Consider the following 20,661-nt stretch of genomic DNA (forward strand, 5'->3'; position numbering starts at 1 on the left):
AGGGGGCGTGGATTCTGGGAAAATGTCAACATTCTGTGCAAATGGTGAAAAATGGTGTATTTTTGTCCTAGTACCCCCAGTTCAGTCTAGCCTGTGTGCTGCAGCCTCCAGCTGCCAGCTGTGTGGGCTGGAGCAGCAAAAAAGGGGCAAAGCCTGTGTTTTACACCGCCGATGGGGCTCAGGCATGCTCTGCAAATAGGCACGCTACGAGCTGAGCGCAGGGCATGCTTCATTCGAGCTGAAAAGAGGAATGCCTTTGTGCAGCACCTCCCCTCTTGCACCTCTAAGCCAGCACATCTCGCGTTCTTCATCTTTTTTTTTTTCCAGTTGCAGGTTGTAACGTGAGGAGTGTGCAGGGGATGGCACAGCGGGGCTTTGCTGGTGGCTTTGAGTCAGCCCTCAGCGTCCTTGGCTCTGCAGGAAACACCATGCCTGCTGAAAGCCTCAGCTCGCCTTGAGAAGGTGGAGGCAGGCAGCGGAGGACTGCGGAAGGCTGGCATTAGTTTGGGGGGCTTCTGGTGATGCCCTTGGCACAAGGAACAATGAAACGGATGAAAAAAAAAAGAATTACTTTCAGTGAACAGTTTGGTTTTTAGTGTGAGGGATTTTAAAGATTTTACAGATTATTTAGAGAGAGATGAAGGGAATGAACCAAATGTAACTATGAATAGCCTCAAAAAGGGTCAGTCAGTCTTTTGCTTCAAACATACACACACAGACCTGCACAGATGTTCCGACCTTTGATAAAAACCAGACAGACAAAAAAATGCTAATCTGAAATGAAGAGATAATTTCACTGTTGCCAAAGGGGCTGAAAAGCGTGGCTTCGCTCAAGCTGTTATCCCTCCTCCATCTCATGGGTCCTGCTCTCGTGTTGTACCGTCTCCACACCCTGACTGGGAGCATCGCACCTGTAATCTGGAGATAACCTTTGTGCCTCCGGCTGTGTCTGCCCGTCCAGCCCGAGGGATCTTCCTCCCACACTGCTGCAATTTCCTCATTTCTTCCTTTAGCAGCTGGAATTGCTGCTTTTCACTGTGCTGGTATGACCCTAGCATGTTCGTTTGTGTGTAGACTCCCAAAAATTTAACGCTGTGTTTTGAGCCTGTGCTGTGTCTTCCTTTTTATACGTGTATAAAAACAATAACCCCATGAAGCAAGGAGGTGGAAGATGAAAATAAACTTTGATGAGAGAAATGAAAGGGCAGGGAGAGGAAGGATGTTTCCAGGAGATGCTTGAACCTCCCGGAGAGAAAGTGGGAGCAACACTATGGGTGAGTGCAAGTTTAAGGAGATGCTCATGAATGGGAGCAGCGAAGGTGCTGGTGGCAGCCCTGTGGCTGCCTGGCCACATTCACGGTGTGGAGCAGTTTGGGCTGGGAACATGTCACACCCCATTACCCCAGGCAGATCTCCATTCCTGCTGCTTTTGAAGCATCTTCTGCAGCTTGAGCAACCCAGGAGTCTCTGGGGACCGTCCCCTGGTGAGGGAGAGCTGAAGGTGGGGTGACATGGAGAGGTTTTGCCCACTGCCTGTGGGCTGCACCCAGCTGGGCCCAGCTGCAATGAAGTCCTGATAGGAAGAAATGAGTCGCAGCTGGGATGTGGTCACGGGATAAATAAGGACCCAGGTGCACTGCAGGAGGTTCTGGCTGCTTGCTGTGTTGTTCAGGGCTGTGAGCAGCTCTGGAGAGGTGATGGGGACTGCGTGCAGGAGCAGAGCACCTACAGTGGGTGAGCGTTTGAGGAAGCTGCTCTTGGTTTGGGAAATCTGGATGTCTAAAAACATTGTGCTGTTGTGTAATGTGGGGCTTTTGCTGCATGAAAAATGCCTGAAGGAAAGAGCAGGAGCCTTTGCTTCAATGGCTCTAGTCACATCCCTTGCAGCGATGGAGTTGTGAGAAATCTATTGTGGCTGCCCTCTCCCATTGAATACCACATTAGGTTTTTTCCTTGTTGCTTCCCAGCAAAGATGGTGCAGGCAGGGCCAGAGCTGGTGTGCAGAGGCTGTGATCCTACACTGGGTGCTTCAGAGAGGGATGGTGCTAAGGGTGGGCAGGGCAGGCTGGCTGGGGCTGCTTCCTGGCACTGCAGCAGAGGCTGTGGAGGGGTAAAATGCTTGTTTTCCCCTCTAGCAAAGCAGGAGCCATTTGTTCCTTTCACTGGAGTGGTGGCTTGACCCGAGCATCTGTGCCTTACCGCCCTGAGATAGAGTTTTGTGGCTGAGCCATCCAGGAGGCTGTGGTGTGGGACCACTTTGGATGTGGAAGGTAAGCGCAGCTGCTTGCTTGCAAAAATGATCTGCATGTTAGCAGGGTGCTGGACCCAATGTCGCATAGCCTGCGCTGTCAGCGAGCTTTTGGGGTGTTGTAGCTCTCCCTTGATGGGGAGAGGAGGGAGCAGTTGGCTGTCCTCTGCCAGATGTCCTTCCTTTCTCCTCTTTGATCTCCCCTATCCCAGACTTGTTACCTTTCATCTGCTTCCACTTGTTTTTGGGAGTGGTCTCGAATTGGTGCATGATGGACCTGTTCTCTTGTTTGTGCTTCTGCCATGAGCCTGGAGCTTTGAGAACACACCTAGAAATGTCATCTAAAAATAATGAGATTAATGATCATAACCCAAAAGTCAGATTTTTGCTTTCCCAGGGAGCTGGCTGAAAACCAGCAATGAAAACTCTTTCCCAGCAGGCAGGAAAGCGTGTTTCCAGTTAGCAGAGAGCGAGTTGTAGCCCAGCAAGCAGACCTCATGCCCTGCCACTGCCCCAGCCAGGGGACAATTCTTCTTTTTTTTTTGGTTAATGTTTAGGTTCTGGCACACAGCAGAGCTGTGGCTCTGAGGGATGCTGGCTGGTGGCTTTCCTGCCAATGCCCAAGGAAATGTGCCTCTGAGAGGGGATGTGAGCCTTGTCCTGGCAGAGCGGCTGCCTTTCCTCGTGTGGCTGGGGAGCGCAGGAGGATTGATCCCACTTTCCTCCTACAGTGTTCACCTTTCTGGAACAGGTGAGGGAGATGTTTCCCTTTCCTGCTCTGCACAGTGGATTTGCTGGGGGTTTCTAACAGGTCTGGATGTGGTCTCTGCCCTGCTTCCCCTCTGTACCGGGTAACCCTCCAGTTCGCTTGCCTGTGCTCTTGTTGGTGTCTTCCATTTACTGGAAATCTTTGTATTTACCAGGAACGCTGAGATTTATGCAGGACTATGTCAGATGCTATATAATAAATTTACCAAGAGTTTTTTTTATGTTACCAGCTTCTCTTAACCTCTGTAAATTCAGTAATGATTTAGCTGTAAAGGTTTGCTGTAGTGTCCTTCAGATACGAAATGAGAAAATGACATTGGAGGTTGGCAAAGTGAAACGTGGATTCATTCCTGTTCCCAGAAATGGGGCTTACTTGTGGACAAACTGGCACAAGGCTTGTAGCTTTCAAATAGACAAAGCAGGCTTTGGAAATTAATCATTTCCTATTAATGCGGCAGGTCCTTTACTCCTGTGGGGAAGGAGGGCAGTGCAGAGGGGGATGTGTGCTCGGCCTCTGCAAATATTTGGGGTCACTTATGGTATGGAGGCAGCATCTTGTGCCCAGACCACTGGGTCCTTCCTCGCATTGCATTGCTTTCTTGTTGTTTTTTTGTGTGGTGGTTTGGTGTTGGATTCCCCCCCCCCCGCTCCAACTCCAATGGCAGCTGCTAACACAGAGCCCCAGTGCTGCCGGTTGCTGACCGCCAGAGGTTGGTGGGAGAAAACCTCAGCCACCTGCATGGCCAGAGGGAATTCCGGGGGTCCTGGTCCCAGCCTGGGGTGCAGCACAGGCAGCAGCAAAATGGGGGAGTCTGGATTCAGCCTAATGCTGCTGCTTGTTGATGAATAACTGGGGAGAGGAGACAGCTGGCCTGGATGCAGCTCTCCTTGATCAGGTGCTGCTCAAGGGTTCTCATCTTATTTGAACCACCAAGGAGCCCCTTCTCCAGTGCTGAGGGGTCTCTGCCCAGGCCCATCTATGGCTGGATCTGGCAGCTGGTGCCCAGGCTTGGGACTCTCGGGCTATGCTGAGGCTGTAAGAGTGGGTACAGACCTTCACCGTAACCTGTGCCTGGGTGCAGAGCTCTTCTTGAGAGCCACCGCAAATGCCGATCTCTGTGGGACGGCGCTTCTGAGCTGTCTCTTCCCAGGGCTCGTGGCCTTGAGCCAGGGATGTGCAACCTGGAAAGGGATCTGGGATGGACCCGGTGACAGATAGGGGAGAATGCCCGCAGAGAGGATGCATGTGTGTTCAGACTTCATTAGGACAGTTTCCTCTCTAACTGAAAAAACTGCCTCATTGCTCTATTACCCCTTCCTGATGAAGACCATCACCTTCCCAGGCTGGGCTGCTGTCATTGAGGGCAAAGGTGGCAGAGAGGTAGGGGGCATAGGATGCTCCTCAGGTAGAGATTTTCCTTTTGCCCACAAAGAAATAATCTGGTTGCAAGTGATGGTCTTACACAAGCTGTTATAGCACATGCTTGTTAATTTTCAGAAATACCCCTGAGTAAGTGTCAGGTTTTGGCTGAAAGATCAGAACAGGCTTAGGTTTCTTTTTATCCCAAATCAGGTTTTTCTATAGCCAAACCTCAGTATTTGTAAATGGGAACAATTTGGTTTCCTTATTGGCTTTTAAAAAATATAGGTAACAGTTAAAAGCTTTCTTTGCAGACTTTGATAAAAAGCCTTTGCAGATTTTTTTCTTTATCAAAAAGCTGTGATTCTGGTCAAAAAAGGTGTTGTCTGTGTTTCCCCTTCCCCCACCTGTATCTCCCTCTCTGCTTTCCTCCCCCTTCCACTTAGCCTGTGGAAATTTTTTCATCTCAATCATCATTGAAGAGTCACTTATTTAAAGGGAGGAAGAATATCATGACGTTTGACTGCCTGTTTTGGATTCTGTGAAGGAATTTCATCCCCTCCCGGTTGCCATGTCTCTGGCATCCCTCCCAGATCTGAACTCTCTGGGGGACGGAGGCAGAATTATCTCTGAGCTTTGCAGCTGCCAGATGTTAACCGATGAAACGGCAGCCTTGCTGCCTCTGTCTTTACTCTGGGTAAACCTCTGCCTGCCCTGTTTGAAATGCAAAACTTCCTCAAATCCCCTCTTGCAGAGTTTTTGATGTTTCTTGCCAATCAAGCCTGACGAAGACTCACTTCATTCCTCTTCTGGCTACTTGCCTTAAGGATTGCACTCAAATGTGGCTGTGTAAAGTGTCTGGGCATGGTGAGCTGTGGTGTGGAAGGATGGGAGCTGAGAACTATGCAGTTATCACACCCCTGGAAGATAAATGTCCTCTCCTGCCTGTCAGTAATTAGACAAAGTCTTTCTCCTCCCCCTCATTGCCAGGGGATGCACAGGTCACTAGCAGGGTTAGGATGGTGTAGACCCTGGCTACCCAAGCAGGAGGTTGTGCATGACAGGAGCCGGGATGAGGCATCTCGTGGTCTTGGCAGCAGGTGCCCCAGGAAGGGCAGCCTGCACACTGTCAACTGACCCTGTGGTGCCTGTCATCCCCATTCGAAAGGGCCCAGAGGTGCTGCTGGGGCAGTTCAGATGTGTACCTGGGATACACAAAGGGGTGGCTTTGTAAAGACTTTATTGTGATGCGGGTTTGTCTTGCAAGGAGTCAAATGAACACGGCAAAACTCGCTGGGTGAGGTTTAGTGTCTGTGCAGTCAGGTTAGGGGGTGCAGCAGGTCCTCCTGGCCTTCACACTTGTCAGTCTGTGAGATGGATGATAAATACAGCAGGCAGGCTACAGTGCCTGCCGTGACATTCACTTGCTTGTGTATGTGTCTAGCACATGGCTCTGTAGGTTTGAATATTCCTGGTCTTGTTGCCTTTACCTGGGGAAAAACCTGTGTTACTCTGGCCTGGTGAAGCCAGCAGTACCAGGCGCCGTGTGCCCGTGCTCGTGTTGTGCTCCATGCAAGGGTGCAGGACACATGCTCTTGCCCTTGAGTGCAATCATCCGTGTAATTACCCTGTGAGTGATAGGAAAGGGAAAAAAAAATCATATTACCCTTAATGATAGTGTTCATGGGACCATTGATCAAGGTGACAATTGGAAATTCATCATGATGTAGTAGGAAAAAAAAGGGAACTTCCCAGTGTGTGAGATGGGAATCTGATCCAACCCAGTCACTGTGGCTGGCCTTTTGCACTCTAATGGGTGATTTCAGGAGAAAATAAAAACCTGAATAGGGCCCTGAAACAGCAGATATGGGGTGGGTTGGATGATGCTGCCTCCTCCGTGCTTCTTTGGATAGACTTGCACCTCAAAAACTTCACATCTCTTGTTTGCTTCCAGAAGTAGGAACACAGCTCAGACTACAAGCCAAATGCTGTGATAAAGTGAAACTTTCATGGCAGGTTCCCCTCCCTGCTTTTTTTTTTTTTTTAAAGCTTCCACAGATAAATTGCATTTTGCTTCAAGATAATGAAATTTCCTTGGAGGAGAGACATATTTTTCTGTAGCTTTTGCATTTGGAACATGAGAAGTTTTTATTTTAAATCTCCATTGAAAATGTTTGTCTGTCTATATTTTGCTTTCTTCACCGTGAATGCTCTGACTTCACAGAGCCAGCAGAGACCCTGAGATGGAGTGTTTGTCACTTATTATATCTTGCCTTGGCGTAAAATGTAATCTTCAGATTTTTTTTATCCTAAAGAAATGAAAGTTGAAGCCAGATTAGAAACAGATAAAAAGTCATCCATCCTCAGACAAAGGAGTTTTTGTTTTTTTCTCATTCGCATTTGCCTTTGTTAATCCTCTGCCTTCAAAGGGAACAAAGGGATCCTTCCACCTGGAGAGACTGGAAAAAAGCAGAAGTAGCATGCCTGATCTGTGCTCATGTTGTCTTGTGGCTGCCACAGCTACTGGGACTTGCAACCATCCTGAAAAACCCAATTAATGGGGAAAACTGGGAAGAAGAAATTGCAGCATCTATGAAATCACAGTGATATTTTTTTTTCTTTTTCTCCTCAGAGAAGAACTCGCTGATCTTTACCTTGTCCTGCAGAGAAAGGTCATCCTGCTGTCCATTGCTAGAGGAGCAGGTGCTTCCCTGCCTCTGTAGCTGGTGGCAGCACGGAATGGAGAAAGCTGCGGGTCCACTGCATTATCCGATGCCTGGTGTTGCACCAGAGCCTGTCTTAATACTGCTCTCATCTTTTGTTCAATCGTGTGTAGTGATTAATATGTTCTCAGGTGCTGAGAGGCTTGAGGCACTTGGCACTTGACTGTCTCCTATTTCTGTACTTAATAAACAGATATTCCATGAGAAGAACTCGCAATTTATCTCGTGCTACTGTGTGAGGAGTTACTCCAAGTCCCAGCTCTGACTGCATCTCTCTTTTGCCCAGGGAATTAATAGACTCTTCCAAACCAGAGCTCCCTATATTCTCACTCTGGTTGCCAAATTAACCTTCATTTCACCTACTTTTTCTTCACGTCTCGCTTCAATTTAGCCCTGGAATTGTTCACATGACAAAGGAGTCGTCCTTCCTACAGCTTCTACTTCTGCTCTGATAAGGCACCTGCATTTTCTGTGAGTGCCTGAAGAGGAGAATAACTTCTCTCCCTCTTTCCTTCAGTTTCCCTGTGGTATTTTAAGTCCAGAAGTCTCCCTGAGGTTATTTCTCCTGGGAGTACAGTAAGCAGTTTAGACTGCACTGTGCCAAGTGACTGAGTTGTGCACTGAATACACCAAGCATTTACTGGTGCTAATGTTATTACATCATATTACATTTATTTGGGCTCACAGGAGGGGGTTTGACCACACAGGCGCTGCTGCAGGGGCTGGATGCCACTCACCAGCATTGCCCCTGCCTACCTGGCTAGCATGCTGTGGCACACTAGACAAGTCGGAAATGCCAGAAAATTGAAGGAATATGCTTTTCTTATCAGGGAGAGGATTTATCAGCTCCTCAGACTTTAACTTCTGGAAGGATGCTGTACGTGCGCGCTGCTGCTCTGCAGTTAACACCCAGGCAAGCTGCTGGTAGCAGCCTGCGCTGCCTTGGCAGGATTAGGGATGTGAGTGCTGCTGAGGATGGGTTCTGCACTGTGCTGAAATCTTCCTGCCCTCCTTGCAGGCCTGGCTTCGGCTTAGAAAATAAACCAGGAGCGTCACAGCTGCTCTAGTGCCTGTGCTCGTCCTGGCTAGGGGAGGCTCTGGTGTCCTCTGCTCTGTGGGGCTGGTGCAGGGGAAGGCTTGTTTGACCTTTATGTTTGCTCTGAGCTGCTCCTGTGTTAGCGAGCAGCCTGCTGGGGATCTCCTGCCGCCAAGGGCACCTTCCCAGCAAGCTGCTGGGTCTGAGCTGGGTGGTAGTACTGGTGCTGGGCAGGAGCCTTGGTCACCCTCTGATGGTGATCCATCCTCCCAGGGATTGTGCTTCCTGCTGTGCAGCTCAGAGGATTTGGGGTGACCTCCTCCAGAGCCTCCCTTGCAGCGTGGTTCCCACCACCACATGGCAGGGATGCTTAGTTGGGATTCATCTTTGTGCTTCAGGGGGTCCCTTTGCTGCCAGTGCAGTGTGGCAGGGGGGATGGGGACAGTCGCAGGCTGTGATACCTTTGGTCCTCAAAGCGGTTCCAAGGGATTTTTTTGAGAAGATCTGTGCCATGGCATATGGTAACTCTTGATGTTTCCTTTTGCTGGGATCACAGATCTTCACCCTCCAGAAGGGGTTTGGCATCGCCTGAAGCATCATCAGAGAACAAAGGCAAAGCTGTTAATTAAGACAGCTAATTTTGGCAGCTGACTGCTGCCATCATGATGTACTGCGGAAACAGAGGGACCGGCCGTGCTCACCGGGCACAAGGCCACCGAGAGCCTTCCCGGAGGCTGTTTGTGCTCTCAGCGGGGCTTTGCCCCGTGTCCTTCCTGCATGGGTGCCCAGTGGGCAGGACTGGAGGTTCCTCAGAGCTCCCTCCAAAGGGATGATGGTGGGCACAGCTCTGGGGTGTCCAGTGGCCACAGATCCCATCAGGTGAGCAGGAAAGAGTGGCCCTGGAGTGCGATGCTGTGGCCTTCCTGCACCCACCCTGCAGACGGCGATGTGGTAGAGGCTTTTTCTGATCCGCTTCCTCCTGGAGAAGTGAAGCTTTGGTGTTCAGAGACTCGGAGCAAGGCTGACAGAATAGAAAGCTTTTTTGAACAAACACAGCTGGCTTTTACCCAGCACAGCCAACTCTTTGGCCAGCTGAAAAGAAACCAGAAGAATATTGATGTATTATTTTTTTTCCCCATAGAAAGATTGTCAGGCTTTTTTTTTTTTTTTTTTTTTTTGGTCAAACATTCATTTCTGAATGCAAGTTTTTCAGTTGATAACAATTATTTGGGGGGGAAACCCAACCAACCGAGGCAGTTCTCTGGATAACTCACAGGCTCAGCTATTTGCTGCTTGTATTTTCAAATGATTAACATTTTTTTGCTTTACACATCATGAATATTCTATACTTGAGCTGTTACTGAGTTGTGCTAGATCAGATAAATAACATGGTGTTGCTTTTGTGGCAGACTGGATAAAGATGCAAATAATACTGACATTTACTTCACAGTTTTCTTTCTGTGATCCTCTGAGTGAGTAAACTGGATTGCTGAGATATTCATGGGAAGGAAATGAAGAAGGGTTGTCAAGATGAAAGCAAATTTCTTTAAAACTTAGCCAGAACGTTCTTGGCAATTTTTTCTGTTATTTGCCTCTGGAGCTGAATAGGAGCTGCTTGAAATACATTTTGCACAACAGCAAAAGAAAACTCTTGTTCCTGTGGCACCACTGAATATTTTTTGTGCGCTCTTTCACTGAGAAGCTGATGATTTCCCACTGCTCTGTGGGGGTTGCTGGTCCCATGGCAGCAGCAGACACAGGCCCTGGCTGCAGGCAGGCGACTGTGAGCTGAATGAGCCCTTGCTGCCTTCTGTGCCCTTGCTTTTTTTTTTTTCCCTCTCCAATGTGTGCCGGATGCACAAACCTGGAGGAGGGAGGGATGGGGTGAGCTTCGTGCTGAGCCGAAGCAGCTGCCTGGCTGGAGAGAGGAGCTAAGCTGGATGCTGAGCCCTGGGAAGGGCAACCAGAGCTGGCTTGGCACGGTGCATAGGATGGGGTGAGTCTCCTGGGGGGTTCCTTTCAGCAGCCATGGGTGTAAATTGCTCCAGGCTGCACAGGGGTGACATCCTGCACTGCCAAAGGCTGGTGGGCATGAGGACATCGCCCTGGGTGCAAGAAGCCTTGGGCTGGTTGTGACAGGGGTGCTGTCCCCCGCAGTGTCCCCTGCTCCTGGGTGCCCATCTCACCTCGGGCCCACGTGCTGTGCCCTGCAAACGGTGAGGGTGTTGGGAGAAGGCGAGAGGCCAAGGAGACCCCCTCAGTGACTTGTGTGGCCGCTGGGTTCTGAGCCTGAGGTGTTTTCGGGGAGGCAGGGGACCCGCCTCGGTGTGGGGCTGCCTGGTTGCTCCAGCTTCCTTTTGGGGGCAGAATTCTACGATTCTAAAAGTGGGGAATTGGACTGCGGCGGCCTGAGACAGATACACCCGCCGCGTCCCCTTCCCTGCGTCCCCCTGCTGCGGGCTCCGAGTTCGCCCCGTCGGGGGTCCCGCCGAGGGGAAAGGGGTGGGGGGCGGCGGCCGGCCGCCAGGGGGCGCCGTTCCCCTTCGGACGGCCGCACGGGGTGTGCGGGGGCGGGACGGAGGCGGGGCGCGTCGCGGGGATTGGCGGGGCGGCGGCGGGGGCGGGGCCGGGTGGCGGCGGGGGCCGGCGGCGGCGTGGCCGCGCGCCCCACTCGCGGCGGCGATGTGACCCGGGCGGCGCGGGGAGGCGGCGCGGTCCCGTCCCGCGCCCCCGGCCCCGTCCCGGCCCGCCCTGCCCCACCGTGCCCCGTCCTGGCCCCGTCTCGGCCCGCGGACGCACCCCCATGCCCGCTCACGGCCGCCCGCCGGTAGCGGCTGACGCCTGCGGAGCAGCGACGCGCGGGGCCCGGGGAGGCGATGGCTGCGGATCTGGTGGTGCTGCTCTGCCTGGCCGCCGCCGCGGCCGCCGTGGAAGGTGAGGCGGGACCGAGACGAGGGGAGGACGGTGGGATGCTGAGCCCCGAATACCTGCTCCTGCCGCGGCACGCGTGGGCTGGGAGCGCCGCCCGCGGCGGCTGCGAGCGGGGAGCAGCCGGGGAACCGGCCCGCAGGCGGGGCTGGCAGCCTGGGGCTCCCCCACGGGGCCCTGGGTGGCCTCGGGGAGGGGGCGAGGGGCTCTTCCGGCTCTCGGGGACGGCTCTGGGGAACGCGTTCGGATCTGCGTGGGACGGGGTGGGTCTCTTCTGGGTCCCCTCCCCAGCAGGGCTCTGCCCCGGGTCGCGGTGCGGGACACCCCCAGGGTCCCCTCGCGAGCAGAGCCCTGCCTGGCGTCACGGTGAGGGACATCTGCAGGGGCCGTGGCTGTGCGGAGGGCTGCCTCCGGCCATCGTCCTCCTCCTGTGCCTCCCAACACCCGTGGGAGCTGAGGGGAGCCCAGGGAAGAAGACGATAGATGAAGCAGGAGTTGCGGGCAGGGGCTCTCCTTCCCTTGGGATGGACTGGGCCAGGAGCCGCTTGGCCCACTGGTGGAGCCGCGGGGCAGACGTTGGCTATGCCGTCCGCACGGTGCCTGCCGTTGGGACGGGGTCCGTTTCCCTTATCATTCATTCGGCTGTGGGACTCGCTGTGCATCGGGACGGTGCATGCAGCCCAGACTCGGGCGGTGGGCCTGGCAGGACCACCAGGTCACCCCGGGCTCGCGTTGGTGATGCATCCGAGCTCGGTGGCCAGCATGGCTTTTGGAAGTATGAATTTTTTTTTTTTCTTTTATTTTGCCACTGCCTTCTTTTTTCGCCAGTACAACGTGGGCAGAAGGGGTTGTGGCAGGGGTTGCCCAGTGCTCGAGCGGTGGCTGCGAGCGGGGGACGTGGTGCAGCCCCTCACCAGTTGGCAGCAAGAAATGCCTGGTTGTGGAGAAATGGTGCATGCGGGGTCTTGTGGATGAACTGAGCCGCTGGCCAGTGCGGAGCTTGGCCCGTCCTTGGGGTGGTTTAGCTGATGTCAGTGCGGTTGCAGCTCAATTGGAAGCTGCCGGAGCCAGCCGGAGACCAGCAGCTCAGCTCCGGGCGGTGCGGAGCCGATTCGGGAGCCGAAACACTGCTGCGATGGTCTCTGGTGGAGTGGGAACGGTGCTGGCTGCAGCTGCTCCCCGCTCGGAAGCATGCCTGCAGGATCGTGACGGGCAGGCCCGCTTGCTGCGGCGCCTGCTTTCTACCAGCTTTTGGCTGACCCAGGTGTTTTTCTTTTCTTGTTTCTCGAGCTTCCTCCTTCATTGCATCTCTGTAGAAATACCTTGAGATGGAAATGCTGATGCCTAAGCCTGATGCAAACAGGCGCGTGTTTGCTCGGTCACGAAGCCGCACGTGAAAATGCAAGACCTGTTAGCAGCGCTTTGCTGGCTGGTGTTTGCAGCGTCAGCTGCTTGAGGCAGGGCTGAAACTGTGGCTGCCTGGGAGACCTCGGTTCGGTCCCTGTCTGAGAACTCTCTTGGGGTGTTGTGTCCGTGTGTCACGCAGAGTCTTCCCCAGCTTACCCCAAGCCACGCCTGGGAGCGCGTGCTGGGCTGGCAGAGCCAGCATCCCTGCCCGAGACCGAACCTGTTGAAAAGTCGTGTTATTTCTCCTCTGCTGAGAAAATGACTTGGATAGTAACGTAGTATCCTGGGAGAGAGCTCAGATTTAAGGGGGAATTGTGGACGGGGAATTTGTGAAGCAGAGCAGTTGAATCTGGTCTGGGGTTAAGGCGACAGTCTCTGGCGTGGCTGTATAAAGAAAACACCTTTTTATGGAGCTCATTTACATCTTATGGATCTTGCTGGTGCAGAGGTTGAATTTGCTAGATTGAAACATGGGTTTCTCTAGCTGAGCTGAAGCATCTCCTAGAGCCTGACCAACCCTGGGATCTGGCTTTCTCCCTGGAGCAGCCACGAGACCGGTTTTGCCGGCAGCCGTCTCCGCACGGTGGGAGCCCAGCTCCGCCACGGGTTGCAGAAGCAGCTGAGAGAAGGATGGCTCCCTGCATCACTAATCAGCCGTGGAGACAAGAAGTCTTTTTTTACGGGATGGTGGGGGGGAGACGTTTGGGGGTCTGGACCTGGCTGGAGGGGAGGAGGGTGCAGCTGGGGTCAGAGCTGGGGCTGCCTGCAAACATCTCTCTTTATCCTCCATAAAACCTTGCCTGTGGCATGCAGACCTGGAGATAGTAGTCGTTTATCTGAATTTTCTAACAGTCACTTGATTTTTATCAAATCCTGTGGTGTAGCTGACAGTTTTCTGCCAGACACCTGGATATTTATAGTCGTTTTGTATTTTTTTGGTGGTCCGTGAAGAGGAAGAGGGACGCGAGAAGATGACGGGAACAAATACCCCGTCTCTCCCACACCCTGCAATCACTCAGGAGCCACTCGCGTGCTCTCTCTCGTGTTAGCTGAACCAAATATAATCGCATTTAGCATATAGAGAGGGTGGTAATGGGCCGACGTGATACATTTTAACTCGGGAGCTGTCGGAGTTTGAGGTGTCGGTAGGTCAGATGGAACTGATGTCCATTTTGATACAGCTCAATCTGCCTATCTGCTTACCTATCCATCATCTCCCTGCCTCGTGCCTGCTCTTTTGAAAACGAGGATTTTCTGGCCGTCTCCTGTATTCCTGCTTGCAGCATCACGATAAGCAAAGCACGGGGAGGGAAGTGGAAAGCCCTGCTCGGGGCTGGCGGATCCAGCTTAGTTTTGCTTTCCATGCTTATCTGCTCGCTTGTCCACCTGGCATTCGGAAACGCAGCCCAGGAGAGGACCAGGGATGGGGGTTTGGTTTGAGACCAACATCTCTGGCTCCTGTTGCTTGCACACCACCCGCCCCAGGCGCCCACTCTCCTCCCGTTTTGGCTCGGGACATGCACATCTGTTGCAGACATTCTTTGGGCTTCCTCTGCTTCAGGCAGGCGCCGGAGCAGTGCCTGTGCCGAGCAGGCTGAGAGCTGGTGGCAGCCCCGCTGCCCTTCCCGTCACCAGCACCACCATCACCACACGAGCTTCCACTTTTGGCCCAGCTGCTTCAGCTGGACTAGAGCAGTTTTCAAGGAGAAGCTTGAAATAAGTCTTTCAATTTGCAAGTGCTGGTATCCTGCATGGGAATTTGCAAGTGCTGGTGTACAGCCATCCTTTTCCTTTTACTTTTTTTTTTTTCAGAAACTACATGGGGAAAAAAAAAACCCCTAAGGGGAAAAACGTTACTGTTGGCACGATGAGTGAGCCCAGATCTTGTCAGCCTGAAGGGAAAGCGTTTTGTCAAGTCATGGAAAGGGGCCTGAGACTGCAGACGCCTGTGTTCCTTTTTTTTATTTGACTAATTGCTGGTATCACTGACTCATTATGCTTTGCCTCAGCCTTCCCGTTTCCCTTGTGTTTCGGGCTCGGAGATGGAGGCATCGTCTCTGAAGATCGTGCTGGCCCGAAGCTGCAGGTGACCTCGGTGGCTTATGGCACACAGTGTGACAAAGTGCTGGAAAACCTGAAAAGGGCAATTTTTGTTCCTGGGATGCACAAATATGGCTCGACTCGTGGAAGAGATGGCTGTGGTATGGCTGTCCCTGAATTGGCAGTGGTCCCACTTGACCCCATCTTGCGCATGACTTCACCTGCATCTGAATTTCATGTTGGTCTCCTTCCTTAAGGTGAAGGTCTTGGTTTATTTTTTGCCTTAATTAAAGCCTTGAATTTCATTTTTCCTGAACGTAGCATGGTCAAAAGTTGAATAACTTACAGTACTCTGGCGACTTGGCTCTGGAAGCCTATTAGAGATGAAAATGAGTGCCGGCAATGATGGAGAGATCAGAAAAGTGACGCTGAAAATGGAAAGCCTGCCTGCTGGGCTGTTGTTATTAGTATTTATTTGACGCTGAAGATAGTCTTGGAGCAGTTAATGCAAATAAGGGCCCTGAAGGAGCTCTGTGAAAGGCAGACATGGAGAGGGCGGGTTCTGCAATAAATACATTTATTTTTCTGCTCAGCATTTCTGTATGGAAATTGGGTTCCTGCCCTTTGCTCCCGTGTATTCAGTGGCCCTGTCTGCTGTTGCAGGAGCTGCCAGAGGGGTTTGCAAGGTGGCATCTGGCTGATACTGGGTGCAGCTCCTGACGTAACTGGAGAGAGTAAAAACCTTCCACTGGCCTTAAAAATCAGAAAAAAATATCAATGTTTGATGAAGTAGCCCGAATGTGTTTGTCTGGCTCTGGATACAGCCACAGTGCTGAATAGTAGATGTTTCTAGCAGAGATGGGTGCTGCACACTAAAGAAATACTCAGATTTGGTGAAAAGGGGGAAATAGTACCTTGGACAACAGGCAGCTTGATGCTAATCGGGTCAGCAAAGTCTTGGGGGCGCTGGTCCCAGGTGCAGCAGGGGTGCTGTGGGATGAGGCTGACAGAAGAGATGCTTGGAGCAAGGCTGAGGCTGGCAGAGCGCTGCTCTTGTGATGCCTGTGATGCGTGCTGCACTGCTCCGTGCCAGCTTGAGGAGGCTTTTTTTTTTTTTTTTTTTTTTAACCTCTTCCAGCTGTGGGTTTCGAGCTCGTCGTACCCTGGCATGGAAATGGCTTCATGCAGGAGCCCCTGGCTTGTGTGATATTGTACAAAGGGTGTTGCAGTGCTCTGTTCCCTCTAAAGAGACGCGGTGGGTATAAGCGGTCGTTTAACAGCACAGCAAAGCTGAGTAAATAGTTTAGGTTGGGGGAGGGAATGTTTTCCCCAAATATTCATTAGAATTTGAAAGCGCATTTCAATTTGACCTTGTTCTCTTTCTGCAAACATTTGAGCTATCAAGCGTTGCACGCATGAATACTTGCACAAGGCAAATGTTAAGCCTGGATATTTGCTGGGTGGCAGTTCAGAAAGGCAGAGCCTGCGTTGTCATGTCAGGAACCGGAGCGCGTGTTGCTTATGGGGGTCGCTGGAGCTGGTGTGATGGAAGTGGTGCAGATAACCCACACAGTGGGAGTTTGAGTCCACTGGTGACCAAGAGCACGTTGCAAAGTGGTGCTGGGTGGTGGGGATGGCAAATTAATGTGAATCCAGGGAGACATTCACATGCATCGTGGTCCGTGTGTGAATGCAGGGTGCTTCTGCTGGCTGAGCCTCTGTCATCCCTGCTCGCTTCTGCTCTTGGAGGTTGGTGCGGCAGCAGAAACATGCAGAAAGGGATGGAGCAATGTCAAAGCAGCGTCAGGAGAGAGCTGGGACTTTGGGTGGCCCCAGGACACTGAGCTGGTAATTGCACAGTCCAGCTTTTAGGGGCTTAAAAGCCAGTTATTCCAAAAGTGAGCAGCTTGAGAGGCTGCTTGGGAGCGTGCAGGGGAGGGAGCGGGCACGGGGCTGATGCAGACGCCGCGCAGTAGCAGGTAGAGGCGACACAGCCCATTCCATGGGGGGAAATGAGAGCAAACTCTTGCCCAAATCAACCCTGTGGCTGTCCAGATAAGTGGCAGATGTGTGTGGGCTCCCTCCTGCACCATAAATGTAGTCACTCCCAGCCACAGCTGATTTTTGGGGTTTTGGGGTTTTTTTTTTTTTTTTTTTGTTGATCACCGTCCATTTTCTGCAAAGTCACCATCATGAGAAATGGCAAGAAAAATGGGATGTGAGTTTGTAGGATCTAAAGGCTCTGTGCTTTATTTATTTATTTCTCATAACTTTTGAATTATTAAAGTCCGTTCAGCGGAGATTAACTTTCTCTGCTCAATATTTATTATTGTTTCATTTCCCTGGAAGTTTGAGCTACGAGAGCTTTGATAAATGGACTGAAAGGTTCTGTAGTTTCTCTATAGCTAATCTAAATATCCTCGTATCCTTTGTTGAGAAGCTAATTTGTAATTTCCGATGGTAATGCCGCTTAGTGAATTATAATGATACACCAGGGTCTGCTTTTCCTCCTGGTTCTCTGCCGGGAGAATAACGCTACCATCAGAAAATGGTGTGAAACCTGGAAACTGGCCATTAGTCCCCTAAATTTTTGCTCTAATAACAGCAATCCAGAAAGTGTGTGGACCATATGGTCCATCTTCTCACGTCTGGGCTGGAAAGCATCCATCTCTCCCCAGTTAGGTTTCTGCAGCAGGGATGGGAGCAGTGGCCAGCGCCGTGCAGGAGCCGGCACCGTGTGCTGATGCTGTGACCTGTCCACCCACGTGGGTTTGCATCCGTGACCGGAGCCCAGTGATGTGCAAAATCCCTGCTTCTGGAAACCTCTTCCACCACCCCAATTATAAACAAGTGTTATCTGTCTTGTGAATAATTGAAGAGGCTTTCTGCTGAATATTTAATTACAGTAATATTTGGTTAGCGGGGGTTGTTGGTCTCCTTTTGTGCAATTGAGAATTGCTGCAAGAAAACAACCTGTTAAAAGAAAATGTTGTTGTCTATGATCATTGATTTTTCTTTTTCTTCTTTTTTTTAAACTAATCAGTTATTCAGTTGAAATTGGTTAATTAGCTCAGCTCCATTAAGATTCTTTGGCATTTAAACTTGATGTTTCTAAATAATTATAGTTTTGCCTGCTAAGCCCACAACCCAGGGTGACCTAATTATGATTAAAGCCTACGCGCTTTGGTCTGGCTTTAATAAGTTCCTGCTGGGAGCCCTGCAGTGAAAAATCAGAGGCAACAGTTCAAAGGGGAAGGGGCTCTGCACCGAGCCATGGCTGAGGAAGACGGCTTTCCTTCGGCCTCGCTTCTTCCAACTTAAACCTGGTGGGTGGGATGCTCCCAGGGGAGGAGAGGAGCCCCAGAGCATCTCTCTGCTGTCCACCTTCCACTTTTGGGGCAGGTGGAAGGTGATGGCAAGTGGTTGCTTGGAAGAGGAGAGGGCTAGGAGTGGTTTTAGTTAACGAGTGTTAATTTGCTTGTTTTCTAAGTCGTTCCTCTTAATAATCAGGTGGAGTTCTTTTGAGGTCTTTGCAGATGGAGGGGGGGGGAACCCCAGTATTAAGTTAATATTGGCATTTTTTTTACAGTATTAAGGTTTTGGATTTGGGTTTTTTTTTTGGTTTTTTTTTTGTTTTTTTTTAATAATTTGGAAATAGCCATGCCGAGTAATTAGAGATTAGTGAAGCCTCAGGTATGTGCTTGTTACTGTAGTGAGAAAAACGTTTAATGTCTGAGCGGGCATCCCATCAGTGTTATTGGTATTCGAAGCTGATTAAGCTTTAATTTGTTATGCAGCGAGTAACAGTGGTGGCTGGGAATAGGTAAGAGGCTGTGGAAATCCTTGCTTTTAGGCTGTTTTCTCCCGTCCTCCATGGGGACTTCATAATGACTTTAAGGGATTGTTTTGTGATATTTTTTCTGGAAAAGTTCTCGCATCCTGCCCTCTTCCCCAATGCGCCAATACCCTGTGCGCTGCATCCCAGTACCAGCCGGGCACCAAGTTTTGGGTTATTCAAACACAACCTGCATCTTCCTTGGATTCCTTTGAACACGACTGGGTTTTGGTGTCTTTACCTGGCTATATATTTATTTTTTTTGAGGGGAAGGGCAGCTCAGCCTACTGCCTCAGTACTGGGCAACACTGGATGCTCTCCGCTTCTGGCTCTGCCGTCTCATGAGGGGCCTCTGTGGTCCTGCAAAGCCCAGGACCTGCTGCACATCCACATCTTTGCTACTCTTTTCCTAATTTCTTTCCATTTTTAGGGCAGAGCATGGGGACACCTTTTTTTGCCCAGCCATGCATGCCAGTCCCAGGACAGGGCAGGTCGCCTTCCTGTTGCCTTCCGGGCTCTACTCCGGGTAGGGAGATGCTTCTCCTAGAGCCCCAAAACCTGGGAAAACAAGGGCTGCAGTGTCTGCTTTTGGGCACAAGATCAATCCTCCTGTGCCCTCTCCCTGCTCTGGGGTGCTGCGGGTGAGCCAGCAAGCAACACCCAAAACACAGCCGAGTGGCAAAGCATGAGGGACCTGGGGCTGGTGTTTGTCCCCTTTCTGCCAAAACTACACCGTGCGTGGAGGGATGGAGCAGGGAACGGCAACGATTGAAGTTTTATGGAGGTTTTTTATTTCTTTTTTTTTTCAATCAGAGGCTAGGGACAAGCCTTTGATTACTAGAGGCCTCCACTTGCTTCAGCCGCTTCCTTAGCCGCGGGGTCGGAGCTGCCTCATTATCGTCCTCGCTAGGGTCCTGTTGATACGAGGATAATTGCTTTTTGCTCAAAAAACATTAAATCACCACGGAAGAGGCGAAGGGGTGTGAATTACATCTTCCCTGGGAAAACCAGAAACCCAGCAGAAGAGTTGAAAAGGAAACGCTGTCCTCGGGAGGCAGGAGGAGAATGGGGCTGGCTATGGGGGTCTGCTCTGGTCCTGCTGACCAGGAGGGAGCTAGAGGTGGACAGCCTGATGTGCTGGGGACAGGCTGGGGTGGCCCGAAGAAATAGCTGGGGACTGGTCTTGGTAGGTGGCTGGGCACTTTAATTATTGAGGTTTTTTCCACCCGATACGTGTATCTTCATATTTCCAAACTCTCAAGGAACGAGATGGACACGTAGGGACAGAACAGGAGTGGGATGATCTCAAAGTGCTCTGTGGACCATCAGTTCTGCTTTTCATTTAAAACAAATGTGGCAGAAATAACAAAATTTGGCTTTTCAAGATCACCAGTGTATTGCCAGAAGTACTGCATACAATGTTTTTGACTAGTTCAGGACCTCTGCCTCGCACAGCGTACCCGTGGTACCAGTGAAGTTGCTCCATAGGTGTTGTTCACCTGTGGTACACAGCAGCACAGAGATGCCCTCCCTTTGTGGCCGCTCCATCCCTGTACTTCTGTCTTAGTTATTTTTAAAGCAGTGATGTCGGGTCTCTGCATCCTTTATTGAGTGCTGGAAATTATAGGCATGACCTGGCTGCGGGCGAGTCCAAGACGCACAGAGCTGCTCCCCAGCCCAAGGGGTTTGGCTGAAGCTGTCCAGAAGCTTCACGCATGTGGGTGAACCCCTTGGAGATGCGTGGCCTTTGCTGTCTGCGCTTTGCCCCTTGAGATGAAATTGCTGGCAGGGGTCTAAGGCATTTGAACTCGTCAGGGTCTCAACAGAGGCACTGTGAGGTCATGTATAATGATGTCGTTGCGCCCAGATAAGAAGCTGTAAAGCGATAATTTTTGGTATAATAAAATTTAGGAGTATCGCCTCCATGTTGTATTTCCTGGGGAGGGACATGTGGCTTGAGCCATGTGCATCGCACCAGGTAACCTTACTCTTGCTCAGTGAAATGGAGAAAAGTGTCAGCTGTGCAGGACTTAAAGGAACCGATTCCTTTTTGTTTGGACCCAGCTTGTGTAGGCCCCTCCCCGAGCTCTGACGATCAGCTGGCGATGCCCCCCTGACCCATGGATGCTAAAGCCGACCTCGTGGAGGAGAAGAGGTGAATGCAGGCTGGTGGGAGCTGTAAGGTCACGCGCCAGTTGTGTTTAGTATCTTTCTAAAAATCTGCTTTTATTATCCCTCCTTGTGCCATGTGTGGGTTATTACTGAAATGGCTGGCACCACTGCGCACATGCGGGAGTCTGCTGCGCTGAAAGGCTT

General features: G+C 51.3%; 1 protein-coding gene across 1 annotated transcript in view; it reads left to right on the forward strand.

Annotated features, from left to right (window-relative positions):
- The first annotated feature begins 10,857 nt into the window (after window positions 1-10,857).
- EPHB1 (EPH receptor B1) overlaps window positions 10,858-20,661 on the forward strand; it is an 82,215-nt gene continuing 72,411 nt past the window's right edge. Inside the window, exon 1 of the mRNA XM_086755095.1 lies at window positions 10,858-11,069. Coding sequence (XP_086611221.1) covers window positions 11,012-11,069 — 58 coding nt within the window. The 5' untranslated portion in view covers window positions 10,858-11,011. The remainder of the gene's footprint in view (window positions 11,070-20,661) is intronic.

Source organism: Chlamydotis macqueenii, chromosome 9, assembly GCF_036417535.1.
Source record: "Chlamydotis macqueenii isolate bChlMac1 chromosome 9, bChlMac1.mat, whole genome shotgun sequence".
NCBI classification, from domain to species: Eukaryota; Metazoa; Chordata; class Aves; order Otidiformes; family Otididae; genus Chlamydotis; species Chlamydotis macqueenii.